Source organism: Opisthorchis viverrini, assembly GCF_000715545.1.
Source record: "Opisthorchis viverrini unplaced genomic scaffold opera_v5_558, whole genome shotgun sequence".
In the NCBI taxonomy this organism is placed as follows: domain Eukaryota; kingdom Metazoa; phylum Platyhelminthes; class Trematoda; order Opisthorchiida; family Opisthorchiidae; genus Opisthorchis; species Opisthorchis viverrini.
Genome location: NW_008752213.1, coordinates 179,219 through 191,276, shown reverse-complemented (window position 1 = coordinate 191,276; position 12,058 = coordinate 179,219). Strand labels below are relative to the sequence as shown.

Here is a 12,058-nt window from a genome sequence, read left to right as displayed (position 1 = left end):
ACATAAGTGCAATAATGGCAGGTGAATGACAGTACTTATCAGCCGCTCATAGCCAAACGGCCTATTACTCAACTACCAGACGGGTGGTTATGGGTTCGAACCCCACTGGAGGTTCGTGAGATGTACTCTGCAGTGAGTTTCCCGTAAGGCTAAGCCGTCTGTAAGGTAATTCCTTGTTTTTAGGCACAGAACGGCCTCGCTAACCGAACGAGGTTTCCACTGAACATCTTAAATGTTTTCATACTACCAGGAAAGTGTAGGTAGCTTAGAAGGAATAATAACCCACACGTCCAGTGAAACTTTGATCCGAGTAATCGCCACTTGAGGAGCCCGTCTTTGCCTGGACAAGTGAAGGCCCTTTCGTGACTGAAGATTGAATGACGCCATATCTTTTCGCTTCCAAGTCGACTGCACTGACCAGTGATCAATCGTTTATAGCCTAAAAGTTAAGTTTTAAAAATACTAGGAGACAGGTAACGGACTCGAAATTTTCTGGGGTTCTGTGAGGTGCGCACTGAAACAGCTGTACAGTGCTTCTTCACTTCTCCTCGTAGACTGGGTTCTTCACATACAAGACAAAATCTCCATCGGAAATTGTCTCATGTCCTCACGCGCCTGATTCAAGCGTGTCTAAGCTCACTTTGCCTCATCTGTTGCAGGAGGGGTACCAACAGAATGTCCAACTTCAAGGACTAGTTGTGAGCTAGGTTGTTCCAACTTCGATTTCGTCACCGAGCACACCACCCAGTGTCACACTTACATACTTGAAATCGGATCTAATGCGGATGAAGACAGAAAGTTGGCAAACATTTTTAGATTCAGAAAACCATAACCACGTTTTGCACAACCTCCGGGTTGAGTTAAACACTAGCATTTTTGTCTGTTATCACTGCAGGATAGATTTCTCCCTTTCTTGTTATCGCAGCCTTAATTTTGCTAGAAATAGAAAATAATTATTCTTGTAAACATATCCGCAGTGCTTCTGGGTCAAAAGCTGGTTTTGACGCAATCCGACTCCCATTGTAGGCTGATATTCGTCAGCCCGTCCGTGTACTCACTCGGACTGCTGTGAATTTAGCGGCCACTGACGGGACTGGATTAAAACGATGGTTTTCAAAAGTAGTTTGTCAGTAGTCTGAAGCGCACTCTTCTGTAAAATAAACGCTGTTCGTTCTTGGTATACCATAATTGCTGTAAGGAGGCGGAAAACGGCAAGGTCGCGTAGTACATCGAGCACGCGAATGAACGAACACAGGTGAGACCGGAACTAACCAAAGAACTGTTAAATTCTGCCGCATGGTCCAGTCACAGGGCAGAAAACAAAAAGAATAGCCGTAGAACCTAAACGGTAGTGAAGCATCAGTGTTGAATACTGATGCCATGCTGTCGATGATGATGATGATGATGATGATGATGATGATGATGATGATGATGAAACGCATTGCAGCGTTTCAGAGATAACACACGTCCTTTTTGCTTGTGTTCATGTAGCCCAGTAGACACTTGGTACGAAGGTCGAAGGACGAGTGGACATTACGATCAAGTGAGTAATGAGCTGAGACAAACTTTTCCTTCGAAACGAACTCAGCAGTCTTTTCTCACGTTGTTTAATTCCATGGAATCAGGGTAACATCAAAATACAACCTGATAGTTTTTTAGCACTTCCAATCTCACTAGTGTTTTACAAATTCCGACTGATTTCGTGAGACTATGGGAACTGATTTACCTGTCACCTACTGGGGATTCGCACTGTTTGTTAATGTCCTATACGTCCTAACGATATTTTGAACGCTATTTCATCAGGCGAGTGAAGTCTGTTCGTGATAACTAAAAGCTTTTATTTTACTAGGTGTCAGCCTGAATTTCTATGGTGGCGCTTTACAGATGTTAGAAAATCGTAAGCTCTGGAGAATATCAAAGAATTCAGCAGAGCATCACAAGTGGCGATATTGTTTTCTCAAAAAAACAAATTTTTATTTGGTTTATCACGTTCTTACTCGTTGTTTGAAAGTAGTATTTTTGTCCCTGTTTTTTTCTACTTTACACGTACTACCGACCGGTGCATAGTTGGAGGATGTGCGTTGACCCTCAAAATGCAATCCACGTCCGGCCTGTGATACTCTGCTTTAGACGATGTTTTCCATTAAACTGTTGATTCTACTGTTCCGAGATTCAGGCACGTGTTTACCTCATGTATCCTAATACATTGCAGAAAATGTTGTGACTTGAAACTTAAAGGCTGAGTCCCGTCGACTCTTTTGAATAGGGTTTAGTGACCGGAAGGTCCGTGATTCGAACCCGACCTCTGTATCTCGACTTCCCCTGTCTAGGCTTGGGCAACCTAGCAGTATCCCAGCCTGCAACCTTCGGGTGGCATGGCAGCTAGGCACCGAAAGGGTGCTACAGCTGAACGATTAGATTATTATTTGAATAGGATACAGTCATTGAACAAGTGTCATGGAACTTTCCGGCTAAATGAACGATACAAGCTTGCGATCGTGACTTCTCGCAAACGATGCTTCACCGAAAGGACGAGTGCACTGAATGCTAGTCGGTGGTTTGTTTTAGTTCACGGCTTTGAAGTTGGATTCTCCTGCTTTCTACTCAACTGTTATTCCTGATCTGCTTGTTCTTCGTTCTGAGGCGGTTTTTGAAAGGCCATGCGTTATGCTGAGTTTAATCGCGCCGTTTACTTACTTGCTAAACTATATCTGATGACAGACAGTCTACTATCAGTGAGAACTTACCACCGCTGAGTTGGTCTAATCTTGCAAGAGATATTTTCACCTTAAAAAATAGTCACCACAGCTGACTTCGTCGCACATGCTCTCAAATTCTCCACCACTGGTTGAAGCTACTGAAATAGGATAGTGCAGTTCAGTGTTAATGGATTTTCGTGAACAAACGTTTGTTGTTGTCCATAGTTTTTGCGGTTCTAATTTTATTTGCTCGGAGTTTCTATACGAAGCTGGTTTCCCGCCATTCTCTAACCTACTGCTAGGAAAGCCTGGTGTTTGATAGAATGACTTTCTACGGCTTGTTCTATGTCGTTTTCAGGTGGTCTGTGCGACGACAAGACGGTTGGGATGCATCATGATCATGTGTCCCAAACTTCCAATACCGGATCAGAACGAGACGATTTTGAACGCCTTCTACTCTGTTTGCCGCTACATGCCTCCGTGAGTGAACTTCGGCGATAGTCCTTAGACTGTTAAACCAGTCACAGTGTAGTTTCATTACTGTGCTCTTGACAATGTATCCAAATATTGGTAGCTCTAATGAGTTTATTGGCTGTTGATCAGGTGACTGTTCTGTGGCGCGTGGAGCTAGACAATCGACTGGCAAATGTTTTACCACCACGTGACAATGTCAGTTCGCCGTTGATTGGCTAATTTCTCCAAGTCTCCCTGTGATTATATAGCCATCAAAGAAAAGTTATCATCTGTATTGTGGGTGACTGTTTGAGAATTGACCAGTATGTAATTTGATTGAGTTTGTGTTGCGTTGTGATCTGCGTATCTTGTGTTTGATTGGTTCGATGAACACCTCCATTACCGTAGTGATTTTTCCCCTATTCCGCCTGAGCTTGTGTTGGAACAATCAAATAAGAGATAGACTGGCTGGTACACTATCTACAAAATGACAAGACTAGCCAAGAGGCATAAAGGGACAGAACTAATGAACTGGAATTTTATTGTGGGATTTTGCGGGATGAGTATTTTGCCGGTTCGAACGAGAGTGGTGTGAATATGAACAAAACCGCAAAACTCCACAATAGAAACCAAAAAGTTACCCAGTGAGTTTCAAACATCCCTGACGCTACCTGACCAGGAAGTCCTAACTGGCGAGTAAATCGATCGTCACAACCAGGACTGTTACTGGGTCGGGCACACCACTCACATCACTCAAACGTCGACACGTTCGCCTCTTAAGAGGTCCAACATGCGTTGGTGGAGTAGTGGTTAGACGCTCACCTCGGATGGCAGATGTCCAGGGTTCAAATCCTGGCACGGCCACTGAGTATGCACTGCTGATGAGCTCTAATAAGAGCGAAACTCGAGTCCAGTGCTTTCCTCTGGTGTGAACTCACCGGAATAATTACGCCAGAACAGGAGGACGGCCGTTCAAACGATAGTAGTTTGTATATCAACTGGAATTATTCAACGGAGCGACCGAATTCAACATAATCGGGTCGCAATGCAAAGCGGACGGACCAGTGTACTCCCCGGCCAATTCTCAAACAGCCAGTAGCGTCACAGCTATAAAACGCAATTCAAAGGCTTTTAGAGCGCAAGCGAAATTGGAAGATTTACCCAGTCAACAAGGAACTAAAGAGGCCTCCTATTATGGTGGAGAAACTTTTGTCACCTGATCGCCTAGCTCCGCAAACCAGTTAAGTACCACTTGCCCAGTGACCTGGTTATGTTGTCTGGGAACAGTTTTAGTGAGGATCCTTTCGACATTGGACCAATGATCCTTTTAGAAACTGATGCTCTCACCTGTACTGTTGATGTGGAAACCTTCGAGCCTGTAGAAAAGGTTAGCTCTAGGACTAATGTTACACCTTTAGGTCTTTCAATGCGTTGTGTTGACGCAACATGGATCATCGTTCACCAAAACGATGTATGTTGGATTTCGGGTGGTATGCACAACTTGCAAGTTAGTGATGCGGACAAAAACTTATCCGATTGGTCAATCACACTTTGCCTTCCAGACACTTTTCGAGATAAAGTATCGATGGTGAACCAACGCAGACAACAGTACACCGATTATCGTATCCCGATTAGCATCGGAGTGTTCGCAGTCGGACGTTAATATCGGTACACAAATGAACCGTAGTAGGTAAACGTGTTTTACATCAGTTTCTAAAGGTTTGCTGTTCAGAGTGCGTGGCATGAGCCCTGAATCAGTGAAGTAGCTCTCATTTGCAGAAAACAAAATCAGTGTACTTCGTAATGTACTACTCATAAGGTTGCTGAAAACTCTTCGACAACCGACGACCGGTTTTGCTCATTTTCGGGCTCATCAGGTAGGCGCCGTCCCCGGGTTTCCGTCAACCTGATGTTCAGCTTAAAACCCAATTGCACGAAATTAGCGAATATACACTCATTTGCAAACAAATTTGGTTTTTCGAGAGGCTCACCTGGAACCGAGCTGAATCTCTCGTTTGTGACGTATCGCGATATTTCGAATATCGTAGCGACTGAAACATGAGGTGGCCTAGTGCAGCACATTCGGTTGCTTGGAAACATCACGAGCGAGAGATTCAGCTGGGTTCCAGGTGAGTCTCTCGAAAAACCAAATTAGTTTGCAAATGAGTGCATATTCGCCAAAATCAGTATACACCTGACGGAACCTCAAAAGTGCCGGTCTAATCCGTATATATTAAGACACCGGACAGCTATATTAGGTTTTTTTATATACACCTAGTATTATTCGAGAAATTCAAGAATGAACAAAATTATCGTTCAAACGCAAAACCATTTCGGTGTGCAGCTGTCATACCACCCGAAGGAAGAACGGGGGCTGAGATATTTTCAGGTTCAGTAAGTGCATGCTTAACGACTGAGCTATCCAGATTTCGTAACACAAGAATATCATCAAACACAAGTAAAAACAGTGAATAGTGATAGCCGTTTTGCATAAGTTGTCCAACGAACATATTGAGTATTTTCTTTAACCATTTTACTTACTACCGATATGGATTTCATTCAATGCTGCAGCTTATTCGTGAATCACGAGCCATATGAAAAAGTATAGAACATCAAAGGCTTGCAGAACAAATGAGTGACACTTTATAAAGTGCATCTGTCAGTTTGTTTTGAGTTTACTACTGTATTCCAGACGAATAAAGATAATGTATGGTTTACCTCCGCTCTTCGTTTTTTTGACATGGTTCAGAAATAGACGGGTTTGGATTGGGTTTGACTTAAGCAACGAACCCGAGCAAAAGTTGCTTTCTTTTTTATGAGCTCCTTCCTCTCACCGCTTATACCAGTGCCTCCTTGTTGAGGTTCCCGATACGGAACTTTGAGTGACGCGTAGGTTCGACAATCCCGAACATCAAGAGGAAGAATTGGGTTCGTAATTCTACGGTATTATTTACACAAGGGTAAGCAAATGTGTACAACAAACCTCACTTGTTCACGTTCGTAGCGTCAAGTTCGGAGGTCTGTCACTGACCCGCACAATGCAGTGTCAACGACCGCTCAGTAGCGTGGGTTGCCGTCGTTCCTTCTGACGACGGTCTGGTGACTCTTATTGGACGTGCGATAACACGGAACTCATGAGAAAACAAGTCAAGGCAGGCTCAGCAAACGGGACATGAACGCACATGGGTAAACAGCTCAGCAGCGCGCATTCACACACAGACACACATGTCAATACAGTGTCGGAAAGGATGGCCTCTGCGGCAAGGTGGGTGGCGGGTACGAATAGGCAAAACAACTGGAGATCAAAAGTACATAGGCGGAGTAAGCAAATGAATGGGGTAATTATCATAAGGTCAAATTAGATTCAACTCATATCCGCACCCTTTATTCGGCAAAAATATTGCTGCCCATCAAAGTGGTGATGAGTTCGACTCAGCCTGATCCACTTGGACTATGTATGCTATCGGGTGCATTTACAGAGTTCTCGTAGAACGAACATCATGGGTTTCAACTGTCATCTATCTTTTCGGCCAACCGAATAATGAGTGTACACAAAACGATATGCGATGGGGAGCGTACGTCGACCGTTAGAATATCTGATTTGAAAATACTGGTCAGAGTGAGCATTCGTTCTGTGCACAGCTAACATGCCAGTCGAAGGGTGTCTCGGTCTAATCAGGATCAGTCGCGCTGTAGAAGCTGATTTCCGATAGTTCCGTGTGGCCTCGCATAAGGGGGTTTCATAACCATGAATAGAACAATGTAAAACGGATGTCTCGAATTCCACTTGATCATCCAGCGTATCTAGTGAGAACTTCGGAAGTATGCGTTTGGAGTGTATGGACACAACATCAATTCCGAAGATGATGGCGCTCTGCGATGACACGAAATGTGGTCTGTGTGGTTCGGTTGAGTTGGTTTACCAGTGACAGGATATAAGACATTAGGAGACATTTGCGAAACCTAGAATTACCAGACAATCTTCTCAGAGTCATTGATTTCAGGAAAATATTTCGAGTCCAACGAACAGTGGGAACCGGAAGGGTTGGTGTCTCAAAGAAATAATTGGAAATATGCTAAACCTAGGCAGAAACATCGGAAGCGGAACCCAAAGTACCTGGGGAATCAATGATATTCTACTCCATAAGTTCATCTGCGACCACCAAAAAGTAAAGTTCTAGATCTTGGTCCACACTACTGATAAAGTTTGTGAATAGTGTGGGGTCTGGTGGCCAGATTCTGCCTCCGCATCTGACAGAAGATGAAGCTTACCGAGGAAAAATTATGAAACGGCTTTGCAGTATCAGTTCATTGTTGATTATTCCAAGATTATCGAGGAACGTTCAAGTGGAAGCTCTGGAATGCTCATTTTTCAAAAACTCTGAGCAGATGAGATGTTTACTTTCAAGTCCAATGGCTTGTATTTACTTAGTTTGTGCTTGCTAGCATATAACTTCGCAGTGGAGGGCTTTTACTGGTACATGAACTTTATGTTATTCTACCATTAATAGCTGTTCGGTTCGCTAGACCTAGATCCCAAAGTTTTACGATTGTTTTGTACGTCACGTGAGAGAGGAGGTGCTAGAGTCACTATGTGGTGGACTACGGTTTTCTTAGTGCCTTCTCTTTGACCGTGAATCCGAGTTCCGATAGGCGCCTGTTAGCTTGATTCGCTTAGCCAAACCAGGAAGCCGGGTTATCGAATCCCTGAGGTTTGGTCAGATGCGCACATTTGATGATTCTAAATATGGATGATAAGCTTAACAGTGCTTCTCAGATTTTCAGCATAGATTGCCTCAGCTTACAGGACGGAATCTCCACCTGAACAGACGCTACTCACATCTTTTATCAGTAGTATACACCACCGCACTGGTAGGATGTTGACCGACTCTCAGGCCTAGTGTGCTAAACCTTGATGTTGCCGTTCGTTAATTCTCGATTTTCTTCTCGACAAGTGAGACAAAACCTCTAGTCATGCGAACGAGGATGAACATGAAAACCTGAAGCAGAAGCTGAACTATTGAGAAGCTTCATTCCACAACTTAGTCTACACAGTAGCTAACAAGTACAAAGAATGCCAGTCAGATCTACTAAATTGATGGGTCACTCGCACTTGGTAATATCTGATGTCAGTGGTAGGCAAAAGTTATTTTGATTACTCAGAATTCATATTTTCTCAATTCGTTTGGACAGTACTCCATGTGTCTTGACTCAGTAAATCCGTATTCAAATGCGTAGCGCTTGGCTCGAGTTTCGACTTCATTGAAGCTCATTAGTGGTGCATACCTTTGATCCTATCGGAGTTCAAACTCCGTACATCTGTACTGCAAGACGAGCGCCGTAGCGCGACTCCACTAACCCACTGTGGACATACCTGAGTTAACACGTCCAATGAGGAGAAAGTGTTCACAGTTGCGCAATGTGATCGTCTAGTGATTTCTACTGTAGTTTGGACTCATGGGAATTGTTGAGTCAAGACAGGAGGGAAACCGTTCAAGCAAGGCTGGTGTCAATACATATTCTACAAATCCAGCAAACATCCAGAGCCACTCGGGTTTCGATCCGTCTTTTCCGGTCTTTCCGAGGTCGTCGAAAGATTTCAGTCTACGCTAACTATTAGGGAAACCAGCTCCGAGCGTAACTGTACTATATAACTACCAATGGAATAATGGATTTCGTTGTGACTGATTTAACCGGTTGTTCCTCAGTTGGCCTTGACAGTTGAGTTCTATTTTTAGTACCATTTTTGGCCCGCCTAGAACTTTCCACGTAAGTTTTACAAACAGTTCGTTTTCGGCTGCACATCACACGCCGGGTTGTGTTAGTACCATTTTTGGCCCGCCTAGAACTTTCCACGTAAGTTTTACAAACAGTCCGTTTTCGGCTGCACATCACACGCCGGGTTGTGTCATTGATCAATAGATCAGCTGATTCGCACACTTATTGGCTTTCTTGTTTGGCTAAACGTATCAGACTACCAAGCGGCTATCCGGACTCGGGTTCACGGGGTTTGGAAGGCATTGGGAATAGTGCGATCCACAACTCTAACAGGGATCCGCGTTTATCGTGCGCATGAACTTCAGACGTGAGAATAAGCAATTGTTTTCAACAAACTTAGGTGGATTACATGTAATGTCAAATGGTCATTAACGCGTTGAACTTTCGAGGATACCACATCCCATCAATAAATTTGTTCGCGACACGTCACAATTCTGCAAATGTATGCAACTGCTTCGATCTGTTCGACCTTTGGATTCGACTCCAAAGATTTCTCGAATTCGGCTTCCAGAATACCCTACTTCTTTGTGCGGCGGATAAACTCTTCCAGGACGATAATACAGTAAAGTCGATGCAACTACCGTGAATCTAGATAGACTGTCTAAATGTCCCATGATGTTCCGTTTACTTTCTACCTATCAGAGAGTAGGTTTGGATAAAAAGTAATCTAGCTAACTGGTTACATCAATACAGGCCATTTGACTGAGGATTTAGTACAAAACGCGTTTCTCTAACCAAGCTAATGTCTACGTTTGACACAGTCGGCACTTCTACGCGGAAGTCCTGAAAACAAATTTAAGAAACTTCCTGATACGGAAACACTGACGCCCGAGTTTTCTTGTTAGCTTGAGGCAAATTACGGAAAAATAAGCAATGCTACCATTTTTCTTTCAAGTAACCAGGTTGTTGCTCGTTTTGCACTTGAGATGAAGGTCACTGATAGGCTCGTAAACCATCGGGAAGCAGCATCGTTTGGATTAAACTGCGCTGTCATCAGACTAGTGTTGACCAGTGCAACCGGACGAATAAAGTACGAAGTGGTGCGGTTGCACTCAGTGTTGTCAATGCAGATCACTGAAGCATTTCGGTCACACTCAAAGACTGATGTACCTAACTGGCCAAGAGACGCAAATTCACGCGAATAAGCGCTTGAAAAAGGCCTGATCCTCCTACTGCCTGTTGCAACCTAGTCGAAGTAATCATTCACGTTCTCCACCCAGGAAGATTCTGGTGAATCTAGGTGGAATTGTCATCATCAGGACATTACAACAGAAGTTGTCAAAGAAAACATTAAGTACACCCGAGACAGTCATTCACTGTGTTCAGTTTTACAACCTTTTTGGATGTGGCAGACCTTGTATGCAACCGCGATAATCCACGATAAGACGCTTTAGAAATGCAATACTTAAAAAGGCAATAAAAGTGAGAGTTGTAATAATAACAACGTAAAGCAATAAAAGCCAGGCCATCCACCTATTTGTTCAGCTAAGCGACAAAGCTAATGACCAAAGTTGTTGACGCCGAATGGACAACCGGCTCAGCATTAGAGGTGAACAGAGTGCCCATGACATTCTTAAGTAGCCGTGGGTGTTTTTCCCAGCCTTTCGGTCTGCGAACGATATGTTACGTCCCACTATCTCATGAAACGTCTACTGCAGTGGCATACGCTTTCATCAGTGTGATCAATAAAAGCCTCGTGGACTGAGAATCTGGATCGCTGGAATCTCTTTATAATATCTCAAGGAATTCTTTCTAGAAGAGTGGCTATCGTTTTCGTCTCTTCTGGATACAATCCACGGTGCAAAAGTACTAACCCGCTTCATCGATCTTTAATGGTCTGGTCACCGACCGCAGTTTTCTCACTCCACCAACTGTATCACCGGCTATGTCCATAGGATCTGAACATAAGAAAGAGAGATTTTGAATCTGCTGTATGGACTAACGGTATCAGAAGGACGCGATGAGTCCGCGCGGCTATGCTAACTGCAGATCCAGGTTCACCTGAGCGCCAGAATCAGAAAGGTACAGCTAAACTGAATGCATTCCACACAACAGAGTCCCCATAACTTGATGCGTGGCACATGAGATTCTCTCCTGTTTCTATAGAGGAGAATGTCGGTAGCTCAGGTAGTGTAGATGGTCGTTGGCTTGTTCGCTGAGCTGGGCAATTTGGTTGCAAACGTTTCATCACCAATCGAGGTGAAATCATCAGTGCGTAGTAGTGCGTAGCGGCACAACCACTAACCCACCGCTACGCACAACTACGCACTGATGATGTCACCTCGATTGGTGATGAAACGTTTGCAACCAAATTGCCCAGCTCAGTGAACAAGCCAACGATTCTCTCCTTCTTTGGAAACCAGAGTACAGAACATGGTCGGAAATCGCCTTTTTATCAACAGAGGTTGACGTAAACCCTGTTTCTGAAAACCATTCTTCACCTTATTTTCCATTACTTGTTGTGCACGATGGCTTCCGTAAACACACATTCTCACACCCAGTATTGGGTTCTGACATGCTTCATTCACCTGGGGAACGCTCAGGTGGTGAACTCACATGTGAGTATAATGGAAGGAGACATCCTCAGAGGATATCTGAGAACTGACTCATCCTCAAATTCCACGAAACCCTTTGATTGTTTATTCGTTTGTTCGTCTATCTCTTTGTTTGTTGGTTTGTTTGTTTCTTTATCTCCTTATCCCTTTGCCGCCTTAGGCCTGCGATCCACAAAATACCGACTGAGTGCTAAGCAAAGCAGAAAACAGGGGACACAAACATAATCATGATACCTGAAGATCACTGTAATGGGGGTCCCTAGGACTAATAATTCAACAAGCATTCCACTCCCTACCTCAGAAATGTTGATGCGACGGGATAACGGTGTAAGCTGGAGCATTTAGACAGAATCATTACAACCATTAACATCAGCATCAGCATCAACACCAAAAGCACCAGCAACACCGTCATCATCACCATCATAACAACATCACCGTCAAAACCATCATAATCAACATATCAACAGCATCAACATCATCATCATCATCATCATCATCATCATCATCATCATCATCATCATCATCATCATCATCATCATCATCATCATCATCATCATCATTATACTCATGCTC

The 12,058-nt window shown here is 43.8% G+C and overlaps 1 protein-coding gene across 1 annotated transcript; it reads right to left on the bottom strand.

Moving 5' to 3' along the window:
- Positions 1–5,220: 5,220 nt before the first annotated feature.
- On the bottom strand, positions 5,221–11,280 carry T265_15499 (hypothetical protein; the record flags this gene model as incomplete). Its single annotated transcript, XM_009178412.1, is given in 5 exon segments — positions 5,221–5,346; positions 5,996–6,090; positions 10,745–10,828; positions 10,998–11,181; positions 11,200–11,280. Coding segments are annotated over 5 exon segments (570 nt in total), but the record flags the coding sequence as incomplete, so codon positions are not given.
- Between the last annotated feature and the right edge of the window lie 778 nt (positions 11,281–12,058).